Source organism: Pimephales promelas, chromosome 14, assembly GCF_988280905.1.
Source record: "Pimephales promelas chromosome 14, fPimPro1.hap1.1, whole genome shotgun sequence".
NCBI classification, from domain to species: domain Eukaryota; kingdom Metazoa; phylum Chordata; class Actinopteri; order Cypriniformes; family Leuciscidae; genus Pimephales; species Pimephales promelas.
Window position 1 is genome coordinate 10,339,510 of NC_142782.1, and position 15,576 is coordinate 10,355,085.

The window sequence follows — 15,576 nt, forward strand, 5'->3', positions numbered from 1 at the left end:
TGTCACCAGTAGTCCAGAGTTCCCAAAGTCAAATGGCCTGGCAGAAAGAGCGGTGCGAAACAGCTGATGGAGAAATCTCACAGAAATGGCATGGATATATTTCTTAACCTCCTAAACCTGAGAAACATTTACCGCGATGTAGGGTTTCCCAGCGCAACGCCTGTTGTCACGACAGACACGGCCAGCCATTCGTGTTAATTCTAGACTGTTGGAACCAGCCCCCAAAAATGCCCACCAAGTCACTGCATTGCTCCTTAAAGGGCACCTATTATGGAAAATTCACTTTTACATGGTGTTTGAACATAAATGTGTGTTGGCAGTGTGTGAGCAAAACCACCCTAGAATGATAAAAATCCACCCAAAGGTTTTTTTACAATCTCAATAAATCATATGCACTGCCTCAGAACGAGCTGTTCTGAGATTCAGCTCTTTGTGACGTAGAACGGGATACAGGGGGTTGATTGACAGTGTGGCTGTGGCCTAGACCCCGCCCTCGGTGATCTGTACACACATCCTCCATTGTTTCAACGACGACAGCCGGTAATGTCTCTTGGAAACATAAGTGTTCTGTCGTGGACTCGTGGGTTAATCCTGTTGTTGTAGCTTAAAAGTTAATCCTCAACTGTGGATCGTCATCTACTGTTTGCGATCCACCGTCACATCCAGTAACAGTAAGTGTGTTTTATGATTTTTGAGCAAATAGTCTTTTCAGTCAATGTCAGCCAATTCAACAACAAATGCGTCTAAAGTTGTTGTCGTTGTAGAATGTCTGTGTAGGCTATATAATTTAAACCTTGTTTGTATAGTGTGTAACCACACGTTTATATATATTTAAAGAAATTGTATTAAAAACTGCATATATGTTGTTGTTCTGTATGTTAGCCATCTCCTCACATTTGCCACAGAAGCACCCGTATGACAAGTAAACATGACGCCACAGGTCCCCGTCCCTCGCATAAATGTAATTTCGCTTGTACGTAGCAAACTTTATCACAGTATGTGTATGTAATTTCAAAAAAATTGCGCCAGCATTAGTGTTTATGTGTGTCTGTGTGTGTGTGTTGCACATGCCCATCTTTTTAAAGGGAACGCGATTACAACGCTAAAGTACATAAATATATCAAATAACCATACCGAGACGTACTGGTCCATTCTCATTTATGTTTATTCTGCCAGAGTCTCTTCGTACTATTTATATATTCCGATTCAAACGTACGCTGAATGACATTCAAAACAGCGCGTCTCTCACTCTCTTAGCCCTTCTGCTTACCGACTGCCATAGGTATCAAGTTACGCCCTCATCCAAAGGCAGGGCAAGGATATGCAGCTCATTTGCATTTAAAGCCGTATACCTCTGAAACAGGTCATTTTTAAGCAGGCCCCAAAATGAGATTTTCAAATGGTTATAATAAATTAACTGTGGGGTATTTTGAGCTGAAACTTCACAAATACATTCTAGGGACACCAGAGACCAATATTACATCTTGTAAAAAGGGGCATAATAGGTGCCCTTTAATAGACCAAAAAGCCATACTACGACACATCAAGTCACCTACTACAGCCATTGGTAGAGGGACAAGTTGTGAGAATGCAAACCCCGAACAGACACAAAACCCCTGAAAACCTTGACTCTCAAAACACCACTTCACAGAAGACTTTGCTCCCACTTCACCACACTCAACAACACCAATAAAGCTTCCACTACCAGAATCCATACTGACCTGCCAAAACACACAGTACAGTCTCCCACTCAGTAATGCACCTTACAGAACACGTTCCACCCTCCTGAAACAGACAAACTGAGCTGAAACAACCTCCTCCTGAAAAAAACCCCATCTCATTGGAGTAAATTTGTTTTAAAATGTCAATTTAGTGTTATTACATAAAATATATTTCAATTTTCAATATTTCAATTCGAGAAAGAAAATGACACTTTTTAATTTCTAATTTGTCTTAAATCTTAATTTGAAAGAAAAAAAAATGTGAGTAAATCGTATTGTGAAACCAGTATCGTGAATTGTGTCACATTGTGAGTTGAATCGTTAGACTACATATCCCTACCTGCTAAACATGTTCATTATGGTCATTTCCATGTTGTCAGAATCATTCTTTGTGAATCTTTTTTCCACCTGCATACGGAGATCATCTTGAGATTTGTATCTGTTATCGTTCAGTTCACGAGTTCACACTTACAAATAAGTCAGATAGAATGGTATGCGTATTTGGCGTGCCGTCCGAGGAGAGGGATGATGTGGGATTTTGTAGGATGAACGAGCACATTGAGCCCCGTTATGTCATGCCGAGCAGATGACATTTCTCAGAGGTGTATTTACCTGAGCTGTTTAATGTTGTTGCACTTGCAACTCACGTCCATGAGCATATAGCTGCAGATATTTCAGAAATTAGTTTCACGCCAACATATGGAGCTCAGAACTTAGCATTACCAGTATGCTCAGTCTGACGCTGATTTCCAGCTGCAAAAGATTCTGCTCCATTCACAAGAGTTTCGAGGGTCAGCAGCAGCCATTTCTGACGCATTCGCCAATATGTTCGACACCTGGCATATCGACCAATCTAAAGTGTGACTGTACTTGATCCGGAAATAAAGCAGCCTGCACGAGAAATGATACAGGCCGCGATGAATGCTGAGAACCCGCGTGAAGACGGAGCAGCGCACAGAGCAGCGCCCAGGGCAGGAGAAGGAGATCAGAGCCCAGAAAAAAGATTTGTCTCTCTGCACCAGATGAGGGGCATGCACCCAAGTTGTCTGATATGTTCAGTGAAATCCTGCAAGAAAGTGCCACAAATAATAATAATAGGTAGGCTATTCTGTTCTTAGACTACTATATATGTATGTGATCAGATTGTAGCCATATTTCTGCTAGATTATGCACTTGGCCGTATTTAAATACACTCTCACAAATCTTTCTCAAATGTCAGGCAGGTGACAAGCTCAACAGCTAGATGGTTATTTGTCTGAAGTTTCCATCCCCAGAAGTGATAAACCTACTGGAATAGTAATCACGGCCGCTCATATTGTGTGATGGTAGCAGTGCACAATGAAAACAATGAAAATCTCAATATTTATGAAGCGAAACAAAACTCAGAAACACTGGAAAAATCACAGAAGCAAAATAACACAATGCATCAACAAGAATCGACCAGGAAGGCTTAAATAAAATGGGCTTAAATACACTGAGCAAACAAAGAGAGCCATCTAACTGATGATGAAATTGACATCAGCATCAGTGAGTTGCCGATGAAAAAAATAAAAATCAATGAGTTGACAGTCGACCAATAAATTCTACATAACAACCAGCCACAGAAATTAAAATGAATCAATTGCTTATTTGCATTTGAATTACTTTAAATGACCTCTTAGTAAACCCATTTCTAAAAGCATGTAAAATAAAATTTACATGGAAATTTAAAATTAATCTTTTACCGAAGTCCCAAATCAGGCTAGCTACACCAGCTTAGATAGCTATATCCGATAACTTTCTGGAAGTTATAACATAAATCATGTTGTCACATGAGGCTTCATTACGTGTTTGTCTCTATTTGCTGCCTGTCATTTTCAGGCTATCCTCCAAAACAGATCCTTGCGTTTCATCTCAGAGAGAAACACACTTATCTTAGTTCAGCAAAAACACATGACCAGCAAGCTGCTGTGAAAGATAAGAGAGGATATAGTGTGACCTGCTCACACACTCTCACTCACACACACAGTCAGGAGACATGCTGTATGCCTTAAGTCAGTTTCATAGAAATAAATGCACAAATGTATCTTACTTTTATATAAAACTTTAACATGACCTTCTTGTTGGACCACTGGTCAACAAATTCTCTGTAGCAGATGATGGCCACAGGCACAGAGGTGTAGCTTTAATTTAACTGAGGTAAATGCTATCTAACTTATACATTGAGACAAACCATCACTTTCCTAAACACCTGTTTACGCAGTAAAATTTTCCTGATTTATCATAATATTTGCAGTCTTGAGGTTTGGCAAAGTGAGTTTACAATGTCTGCTCCATGAAAGTTGACCCAAGGGCCTTTGCGGTGCAGTTAAAGAGTTAGTTCACCCCAAAATGAAAATTCTGTCAGTAATTACTCACCCTCATGTTGTTCCAGCCCCGTAAGACTTTCGTTCACCCTCGGAACACAAATTAAGATATTTCTGATTAAATCTGAGTGCTGAATCACTCCTCCATAGGCATCTCAAGGGATCGAAACTGGCCGGCCCAAAAGTTATTAAAGGGGTGATGAACTGAGAAATCAAATTTTCCTTAAGCTTTTAACATCTAAGAGGTCATCATATTATAAGAATATCCTGTAAGTTTCAGAACTGAAAACGTCCTTGTTAGTCCAATAAAAGCTTTTATTGACACCAGCCTTAGCAAACGACTTGTTTTTCAAAGTGGGGAACTATGACATCAAGGAGGATAAAACACCACCCCCGTAGAAGAAGATCAACGCCTACTTCAACACGGCCGGTTTAGCCCCGCCCACCGACTAAATAACATAGGCCTACCTTGTGATGACAAACGGGATTGAGCTACCGAGCAATACAAAATATTGTGCAGTGCCTGGTTGTGGAAAAAGACAGTCGCTGCATAAGCTTCCTCTGGATTCCAATAGGACTGCATGGATAAACTTTATTTTTAATGATGTTGCAGCTGATGAGGTAAAACATTGTCCGTCCGATCTGACAGGAATTGTGCAACACACGGACTCTGGGTCGAGCAAGTATGGGCGAATCATTCCGGTTGCCATTTTACAACACTGGATTTCAACACTGGACAATTTCCCCCAAGTGCATCGACGGGTGAGTTGAAACTTATTATAATATGCAAAACTGTTATCCACTCACAGCAATGGGCGTTTACTTCCAAGTCTTCAGTGCGAGGCGCCCATAAAAACCGAGCGTTTCTGAGCTGGGCTCAAAACTAGGGTAGAAAATAACCTATTACTTATTCATTTTGATGTTTTTGAATGCAAAAACCAAGCGAACGTCATAACTTTACCTCAGACAACAATATAATAAAATTTAAAAAGCCAGTTCATGACCCCTTTAAAGACATTGTTAAAATAGTCCGAGTGACTAAAATGGCTCAATCTTAAATTTATCAAGCAACGAGAATACTTTTTGTGCACAAAAAAACAAACAAAAATAACGACTTTATTCAACTATTTATTTCCTTCTCTGTTGACCTTGAGATTTCACGTAGTGGAACTGCGCAACGGTTCTGTGTTTTAGGCTCACTATTGGCCGACGCTGGTCACATGTGTGATGATTTAGATGTCGGTCTGAAGTCTGACTATCTTCTTTATCTAAGCCATTTTGTGACGTACAATTTGTGTGACGTACAATCTAGAAGCTTTGCGCAGTTTCACTACGTGAAATCTCGAGGCCAACTTCTGGGGGTTTATTTTACCTTTTGAAGGGCTTAATAAGGGGCTGGTAGGTTTCAAAAAGAGAAAATTTGACTATGGCTTAGATAAAGAAGATAGTCAGACTTCAGACCGACATCTAAATCAGACCATCGCACAAAGCACTTAAGACTCTGACTATCTTAAGTAGGACTACACTGCAATGCTTTCTGGGTAAAATAAGACACTTTTCAAAACAAAAACATGGCGGATCAAGTAAGCGCATTGAACTGCTCATTGCCGTTTACCCCAGCATAAAAGTATAACAGTAACAAGGACATTTTACTTTGGAAATTTAGTGCAGGAAGTAGTAACAAGAAGAAATGTTTTATTTGGAAAAAGATTGCTACGACAGTTAACAGCGTTAATCCGACCATTGTGCAGAGCGTTGCAAAAATACAAAAACATGTTGCAACAAGATGCCAAAAAATAAATATTTAAGAGGAAATATCCAAAAACAGGAGGGGGACCCCAAAAGAAACTTAAAGACATCACTGAAATGGTGATGGGGTATATATGGATCTCGCTGTGTTTTCTCTCTATATCCCACTCCCATCCTATCTGCCGTCCCTAAACTTAAGCGTTTGCCACCATTCCTCTTCTTTCCACTTCAGGAATCAATCTATCTCACGCAGCCTATTACACCAGGCTAAAGCTTGACACTCCTTATAAACGGTCAATCATATCTGAATGAGGACGCCAATAATCCAGTCAAGAAATGCTCAAATCAATTCTTGAAATGCTCATCATTACTGAATATTGTACATTGAACCCTTAAAAAAACAATTATGAATGGAATAATCAACTACACAATCAGTTGCCTTCACTTATCCATCAACATACCCACATTCCCTTTGTACACCTCTCTTATTCCTATACATTCGTGCATGCACAGATCAGATTGCAATGGTTGGTCACATTTTAATTAAAATCCTCTAGAAGGGTCCTATGTAATCCCTCCCTGGTTAAGAAGCTTGAAGAGCGAGTACAAAAGACTACACATAAATCTTTGCTTTATTCTGTCCTAAGGCTGTAATCAAATCCATCCGGTGGGTGAATTTGACAAAAAGGCTCATGTCTCTTCAAACAAATCTTAGACTTCATCTAACACCAAACCAATGTTTACACTAAACATTGTGCACTATTTATGCAATATCCCAGCACATCATGCTTGTTAAAAAGCATAAAGTTTGTCGTCATGACAACCTGTTGCCATGGTCTACGGTGGTCCCTGTTTTAATGAGAGTGACAATGTAATACACACCTTTATGTGTCCCTAGAATAAAATTGCTTATGCATTCCGATCCATAACTCATGAATATGTATTTCACATAAAAACAAACCTGTTTTTCAACACCTACTGATTTAGCCTCATAGTAGGTACAGGGCTTATTGTCTGTGATTCATAGTGGGTTTCAGAGATGTCTTTAATAAGCGTTAAGAAGCTGGTTGATGAATCATCACACAGCAGATGGATGCTTTTCAGTAAACAGATGGCCTGCTACATGTGGTCAATTAATCCACAGATCTCCATTATATTGGCCAGCCACATACCTTCATCCTCTCAATGGTATGGATGTCAGGTGTATTACATAATCTGAAATGTGGGTGTTTGATAAAGTGATATATAAATAGATATGTTCAAGCAGATGTCTGCTTAGAAGAGCTTAGGTAGACTTTAAGGAGTAGTTGGTATTAAGGACCATCGGTTAATTGGGTTCAGAAACCTCTAACAAAGAGAGTTTACTGTATGTATATTATTACACATCAACTACTGATAATTAAGATCTCTCATAATCAGGAGTTTGACGGTCTCTCAGTAATTAACACCCGCACATTCCTCTGAGATTTCAGACGAAATTTAAAACAACTCTGCAACTACTGGCACAAAATTCTTGATGAGCCTTACAGTATGATTTTTTCTGTTGACACAACTAACAAACAACTGTATGCAAACATATTACTATTTACAAAAAGCAGGATGTAAAATGGTTGAGAATATTCTAAAAGATTTTTCTGAGCTCCTAACGTCAATTATTTAAGAGCACTACTTTTTGAACGGCAAGTAAATTTCTAGAAATCTAATAGTGACATAGTAGCTATATACATATTTTTAATTTAATTTATTATATACTTGTACTTATATCTATAGTGACTAATATCTATTGAAATTATTCACTAATACTTGGTGACATGTAGGCTATATTCCATAGGAGTCAGTGGGTCAGACCCCAACATTCACTCATGAGTATTAAATAAACCTAAAAGAACTGGAATCTTTTTCAGATTCACTGTTCAATTGAGACTTTTGCTGCAATTCATAATACCTGTAACCAGTAACAAAATAAACAAAATATGTATTCAAAACACAATTTGGCTAATATTTAAACTTATATAACAAATGTAAGTATTTGTTTGTATCATTGGTTGTTAAGTATTCACAACATAGTTATCTGTTCCATTTTATTTTGGAAGTAACTGATTAGACATTAGCAGTTATTACAGAGTAGTGTAGTAGATTCCTATTGTTACAATCACATTTTAGTGGGACCGTAATAGTCTATATTACGTAATTCTAGGAACACATTTTCTGTCTCATAAACAAACAGCATTGAATAGATATGATGAGTAAGTACACGTACTAGTAAAAGTAAAGCTTGGGTATAGGCTATACTAGCAGCTCTTGAGTTACTAGCATAATGAATAAAAAAATGCATACTAGCCAGAACCAAGTTAAATAAAGTAAAATTTCGTTACTGATTACAAGGATATTGCATCGCATTCGCAGCAAAAGTCTCAAGTGAACAGATGGCTACTAGTGAAACTGAGAAAGATTCTAGCCTAGTTATTTTAGGATTATAATAACATACACATAACACATTACAAGCGATAATGACATAAAACCAGATAGCCTACTATTAAGTGTTTAGTCGGCTTGCCATAGGCACCTGTTCTCCGTCTCTATCGCCTGTGTTATGTAAAAGTATCGCATCATCCACTGCCATAATCTCGCCGACTGCATCAATCCTGTGGCGATTTGTGATTTTAGGTTGACGAATAACCAGACACATCACATCATAACGTACACTTGCTCTGTTTTCCTTTAATATTACTGTTCGATTTTAAGTAGCCTAACATATGAAATTTTATAGATATGCTATAGTAACAGACCGGTGGCACTCGTGGCGGAATCGCGGTTCAATCACGTAGAATTTCTTGCGCTGACCAAAATAATTTTACTAGAATGTATTCAATAAGACACTAGTAGGCTATGTGTTAAGTATAAACTTACCTATCCAGCAAATGTGATCCAAAAAAATATACAGCCTGCACCCCGCGCTTCTCCCTGCGATATAATCCTCCAGTTTAATTCTACAAAATAAATATGACTTTCTAGAACGGAGCAGGCGCGTACCCTGTATTGGCTCGGACTGGTTGGATGCCAACAACCAGCCACCAATATTTATCTGTCGTGACTCCGCATGTCGCGTGACAGATAGCGAGAACGTGCTCGCTGCCGTTGACCGCTGGTTCAATCCATTCGCCGCACCGAGGGGTATTCGGAAAACATGACACTGCACAATTGCACTACACTGGGATTAAACCACACCAAAACAATATTACATAGGCCTTCCGATAGAAGCATTTCAGTTACAAACGCAAATTAAAATATTTGCTGTGCAGCTTATCTATAAAAAGTTTTTGCACTTTGAACAAACATAAACGTGACATCCTTCAGAATTCTTCATTATTATTTTTATTCTGTTCTTTTAAATTAATACTCATGACATTTTCTTAAATTAATGTGTTTTAAGTGGTTACTCATTTAGTTTTATTTATATCTTATCAGGAGAACTCTTCCTCATGGTTTCCAGGAAATGACTTCAATGGCAGTGGAGGCAGCTCTCTGGATGATGGAGTTAGGGTGTGTGAGTCTAGACTTCAGCAGAGGCACATGCTCCAGCATCTGTGCCCGGGCCCTAGGAACCTCTGCTAGGACTGTAAGGGCACGGAGGGCATTGGCACACACTGCTATATTCTCACTGACCACCAGCCGCATCAGAGGGGCGATGGCACCTGCGTCCAGTGCCTCGTACTTACCTATAAACAGGCAGAAAATAAGATCTTGCATGTTTAATCTAATACAGAGGGGAAAAAATAGTGCAAAAATACATTAAAAAAATGATAACAAAAAAACCTAACAACATTTGATATTCCCACTGCTTCTAGAATTTCTTTGAAATTATAATTATTTTATTCAATATTCAACGCCGTTTCTTCTTGGGTTCATGATCTAAATTTACTTTGATGGGGAGTAGAAAAAAGCTATGTAATAGAACATCAGTTTGAGAGAGGTTTAGGTAAACTTTTCTGATTTTCTATAGAAAAATTTTAGTCTTAGAAAAAAAAGTACAAAAGCTGTCACTGTGGTGGTACCTTTTCAGAAGGTACACCTTTGTACCTAAAGTGTGCATTTTAGTCCCTAAAAGGGTATTGGTGTACTATGTACTAGTGTTGTGCACTCGAGACTTGGACTCGTTCTCGAGACCATATTTTAATGGACTCGGTCTTGTCATGGACTTGTGTGCATTTTGACTCGGAATTGACACGTACTCGAACATATTGGGAGTCGGGACTCTTTTAGAGTCGGGACTTATTCCAGAGTCCACTCGATTCCCATTCAAAATATGTCATGATTATTACTGTATGTTAATATTTCTTTAAATTGTTGTTTGATTGAAACGTCCAATGATTGCTGACTTGAAAATGTCTGCCTTATCATCCCTAATTCAGTTTGCATATAAGAGCCACACAGAATTTGTGTGCAGTAATGTTATGTGAAAGAGCACTTACTGATTGTAATAATTGTAAGTCATATTTAGAATAAAATTGCCTTTACACCACTATGTGGGGTTTTTACCATTACAGTGTACATGATTCCATGGTATATTTGGTTTATTGTTTGAGTATGGTGCCAATTTTATTATTACCACCAAATATTTCACATATTCTTGAAGATATCTTTAAGTCTGGTTTGAGACCCAACCTTAGGTTATCCACTCTCTTTGGTCTCGACTCGGACTCGACCCTCTATGGACTCGGACTCGAGTGAGCTGGTCTCGACTACAACACTGTGTACTACAGTAATGTACTAATTAGTACATAGTACACTATGTATAGTACACTATGTACTAATTAGGCACTAATTCGGCGCGTATGGTTGGGTTGCGGAGAGTTCAGGTTACGGAGAGTTTGTGAGTTATAACGGAAATCATTATGAACATCAGCTATGCTAATTATTTCCCATCTGCCTTTCTGCTGTTATCTCGGGACGCTTGTCCCGAGAAAAATGGCGTTCGTCAGGTCCAGTTTTGTGTCCAGCCTCTCACGGGGATTTCGGATGCCCCAACGCCTGTGATGAGACGACTCAACGCCTGTGAAGAGACGACTCAACGCCTGCGATATGTTATGGCGCCGTTTTATTCATAAACAATATTTATATTTAATATTTATATTTAAACAATATGAATGTAAGCCAGAGGAGAACTGGCCCCCGACTGAGCCTGGGTTCTCCCAAGGTTTTTTCTCCATCCAATCTGATGGACTTTGGTTCCTTGCCACTGTCGCCTTGCTTTTGGCTTGCTTTGAGCTTGCTCAGTTGGGATTATTTAGTGTTTAGCAATGTTGTTGATCTGTGTTGCGTTTAACCATATTTTTGATAAAACTACGACGGTAATAGCCTGCCGAGACCAAAAATACGAGACGCCTGTGTTGAAAGTCAATGGAGCGCTGTGAAAAAGTGTCGGACCTCTGTGGGAGCTCGTTCTTGGCTGCGCTGTGATTGGTCAATTTACATTCTAGGGCGTGGCTTAGCCAAAGGCGAATTGGTAACAAAACTGTACATATTAGTACCTAAATGGTACATATTATGGCACTTTTCCACTGCACACTTTGGCGCTTTTCCACTGCATGGTTCTGTATGGCTCGGCTTGGTACGGCTCGCATGTGGCGCTGCATGGTACGGTACGGTATGGCTCGCTTTAAATGGTACCTGGTCTGTTGAGGTTGAAATGCTGACGTGAACGTCAGATGACGTGACGTGAAATACTGCAGATCACTGATTGGTCAGACAGAATCGTCAGTACCAGCGTCATTGTATTTGCTACAAATAGACATCAACATGAGGAACCAAACCCGCTAGATTTAAATAGCCAGTAACAGCCATCGCTGTTATCGTTCAGTCTATAATCCCACCCACTTTAAAGCGGTACTAACTGCAGTGGAAAAGCAACCGAGCTAAAGCGAACCGAGCCGTGCCATGTTGAGCCGAGTCGTACCACACAGTGGAAAAGCGAAGCGAGCCGAACCGTGCCGCGCCGAGCCAAACCGTACTGAGCCGTACCAGCAGTGGAAAAGCGCCATTAGAACCCTTTTGAAGGGTACTGTCCAAGTGACAGCTTTTGTACCTTTTTTCCTGAAAGTGTAGATACATTGTTTTCACTATGTATTTTTGCGATTGGTTGTTAATCTTATTTGAAAGCCACTACCTGTTGCCTTTGTAAAGGTTCTTTTAAAATTCTGTTTGCCTGAGAAATATTTGATATCTAATGAAGACCTTTAAGTTGGCCGAAACTATATTGGTTTAAAGAAATTACGTCAGTTATGTTTGTAGTGAGTGTTGCACCTTTTTCTCAAAGAGTGTGAAAACCCCTGATCTAAAATATGTGCATAAATAACATCAACAGAGGTTTTAAAGGAATGATTCACCTAAAAATGAAATATCTGTTATCATTTACTCACCCTCATGTTTCAAACCTGTATGTCTTTTACTCTTCTTCAGAAGAGAATATTTTGAAGAATGGTAACCAAAAAGTTTTGGTGGCCATTGACTTTAAAACATTTAAAAGTCTTTTTTTTTTAAATCTATATTAACATTCCACAGAATAAAGAACAAACTCAAAGAGGTTTGGGGCAACATGATGGTGAATAGATTATTACAGAATTTTCATTTTGGGGTGAATTATCCCTACTTAAGTGTTAAGTGTCTATAACAGATGTTAAAGTGTTTCTAACTAGCTTCATTCATTGATTGACCAAAAAATGACAAACATCCACAAAGTTGAATTTGTGCTGACCCTTAGTGATAACAGCTGTGTACATAATCGTCCCTGCAGCATTAGCGACAACCCCTTGGTCCTCATCTGACAACAACTTGACCAACATGGGCAGAAGATCCTCCTCACACACCTTCATCTTCCCATCTGCAGGCACACTGAGAACAGGAGAGATATTCCAGGGTTTCTTTTTTTACCTTTTAGTGAACTTAACCCAAACTAGACTGTTGGGTGCCATGCTGCCTACCTGATTCCCATTAAGGCAGATGTGGCTGCCTGGCGGATGGCGGGGGACGGGTGAGACAGCTGATCTTTCAGGACCGGGATCACATCACTCTCCAGTGCAGGCAGGGCATTCACACTCACACAGGAGCTTAATGTGGAGAGAATTAAAGCACGGATGTTCTCTTCTTCATCTGAGACCTTCAGCACCAATCTGGGCACCAGCCCCATACACACCATAAATACTGCTCCTGTAGAGGATATAACAGAGGACTCTTAAAATGAAAAGCTTCGGCAATAAATTGACTGTGAAACAGAAGTATAAGAAACAATAGTCACCTGAGGGAAATTCAGCGATCCTATTGAGTGCCTGGTGCACATTTTTACGACAGGCATTATCAGGGTCCTCTAACAGGTTTGCAAGGGGACCCACAATGTCAAATTTTAAAAAGGCATCTCTGTGTGAACACAATTACATTTAGTCAAACTTGCCAAAATGACTTGTGTTGCAAGTATTTCAGTCGCATTTTAAAGCCATTCACATCCATTCTTGTGATATTAAATATTCAAAAAGTGTTGGACAATAAAATATCCTTTGATCAGAAATAACTATTGGAAATACAATCCTTTCTTGATATTTTATTATTAAACCATCAAGAGCATAGTCACATTTTTTTATTTTTTTATTTTTTGGCTGCAAAAGTGTGCTTATGTCAGATGTTTTTGAAGAAGTCTCTTCTGCTCACCAACACTGCATTTATTTGATAAAAAATGCAGTAAATGCAGTAATATTTTGAAGTGTTTTTTTTGTTTACAATTTAAAATAACGTATATAATAAAGTATTTCAATTATAATATATTCTTGTGATGCAAAGCTGAATTTTCAGTATCACTACTCGCTACATTATTCTAAAATGCTTATTTAGTACAGTTGTGCTGATTAATATTTTTGTGGAAACCATAATAATGAATAAAGTTTCAGGATTGATGAACAGAAAGCTCAAAAGAACAACACTTATTTCAAATATATTTATTTTTGTAATATTCTGTTTTCAGTTTCAATTTAATTTAAATTTACAGTCAATTTATCAATTCAATGCCTTGTTGAATAAAAGTATTAAAAGTAGGCTATCTTTAAATAGTACCTTTGTGATCCAAACTTTTGAACGGTAGTTTAATTACATTTTAGCTGTAAACTAGTTATACGTTTACATAATTTATTTTTGTACAAATGATGTAAAGACCTAACATCTAATTAAATGATAAATATTCTACATATAATATAATATACTTAAATAAATATTAGTCACTGTCGTTGAATCCTGTTAAGGATCCACCTACTCTGTCACAACATAGAAAATATATTTATTTTAATTTATATAAAAAAAAACACATAGGCTACTACACGGCCAAGCACATTCACATGCCAAAAGCATACACAAACTACAACACAAGAAAAATATGCCCACGGACTCTTGTATGACTCACCTTCCCAAGCTGTGTGAAGCAAGCACATAAAGCACTTCAGTAGTTTTGACCCTGACTAAGTTATCCTCATCTTGCAGCAAAACCTTGAGTCTTTCCATACATCCTATCAAGAAATGTTATGGTTGATATACACCGGGGCACAAAAAAGTGTGTGATATCTTCAAAAAGTTTGAATAAATGCACAAATTTCTAATTATAATGTTCCCTTCAATATCATTTTATTTTTTATGGACAAAAGGGTTATTGAAGATGTGTTTACCACTGAGAATGGCTTCATATGCGCGCTCGCTGTCATGGACGAGTTCGCAGAGAGCAGCGAGCGCCCTCTGCCGGGTAAACAGCTCGACGTCTTGCAGTTCCATGATCAGCTTTGGAAGCGCCCAGTTCCCGAAAGCGACCGGCGCTTGTGTCGGGTCAATATGCGGCGGGGGCTGTTCGGTTGTTTGCGGACTTGCCATCTTCGTCGACAGGGTGATTCAAATGCGATTTCTTTAAATGTGTTTATAATGTCAAAAAGTTATTTGTTTTAATGGCCGACTCAAGATTGCAGGATTTTTAAGGGTTCATCATGTCATTATATATTCAAAATGTAAAACTAGTATTCCTAATTTATTTGCATGTTCAAAATCAGAAGCGTTAAGGATGATATTACCTTATTCGCTGGTTATAATAAGGTCCTCTGCTTTCCCCCCTTGTATAGTTAGTTTGCTATGGTAACTACGGAATTAACGCATCGCTCTTCAAGTCGTAACGTAAACTCCGTAATTCCTTCAACAAGAGAAATAGGCCCTACTCGGCCCTACTACACTATAGCCCTACACATGTATCACTGAAAATATTCGATATTCAAGACCTCTATGATCACTTTTATGACATAGTGTTCTTTTTGGCGTCACTGCATATTTAATTAATCTAGCTACTTTTATTTTTTAACTTATAAATAAATTTCACATTTATACATGCAAGTTTACTAATTAAAAACCCAACTTTGTGGTTTAGTTGACTGAATAAAGGCTGTAGGCCTACACACAGTAAAAGAGACTCTTTGAAAAAACAAAACAAAAAAAACTATAAAAACATTTGTGAGCTCTACATTGTATTTATTTGATTTTTATATATTTATTTGGTAACACTTTACAATAAGGTTGCATAAGTTACTTCTTATCTTAAATAATGTTAACTTCAACATTTACTAATACATTATTGAAATCAAAAGTTGTATTTGTGATGAGACCTTATTGTAAAGTGTTACCATCTATATTATGTAGATGGTTTTCTCTTTTTTTATGCACAATCGTTCATGTTGAATATTTGTTTT

At 38.3% G+C, this 15,576-nt stretch overlaps 2 protein-coding genes across 3 annotated transcripts in view; both read right to left on the bottom strand.

The window, feature by feature from the left end:
* Nucleotides 1-8,371, bottom strand: part of LOC120474868 (dematin) — a gene marked incomplete at its 3' end in the record, with an annotated part of 57,737 nt that extends 49,366 nt beyond the window's left edge. The window contains exon 1 of the mRNA XM_089119386.1: nucleotides 8,350-8,371. The remainder of the gene's footprint in view (nucleotides 1-8,349) is intronic.
* Nucleotides 8,372-9,169: 798 nt separating this feature from the next.
* On the bottom strand, nucleotides 9,170-14,974 carry rsph14 (radial spoke head 14 homolog). Of its 2 annotated transcripts, XM_039665521.2 has the most exons (7): nucleotides 14,911-14,974; nucleotides 14,518-14,747; nucleotides 14,259-14,361; nucleotides 13,110-13,228; nucleotides 12,796-13,021; nucleotides 12,570-12,706; nucleotides 9,170-9,534 (listed from the first exon to the last, which is right to left on the bottom strand). In XM_039665521.2, the coding sequence occupies exons 2-7, from the start codon at nucleotides 14,714-14,716 to the stop codon at nucleotides 9,296-9,298; spliced, it is 1,023 nt and encodes a 340-aa protein (XP_039521455.2). In that variant the 5' UTR covers nucleotides 14,717-14,747; nucleotides 14,911-14,974; the 3' UTR covers nucleotides 9,170-9,295. The 2 variants fall into 2 exon arrangements, with proteins under 2 accessions (XP_039521455.2, XP_039521456.2); XM_039665522.2 differs by lacking the exon at nucleotides 14,911-14,974 and having other exon boundaries at nucleotides 14,518-14,817.
* Between the last annotated feature and the right edge of the window lie 602 nt (nucleotides 14,975-15,576).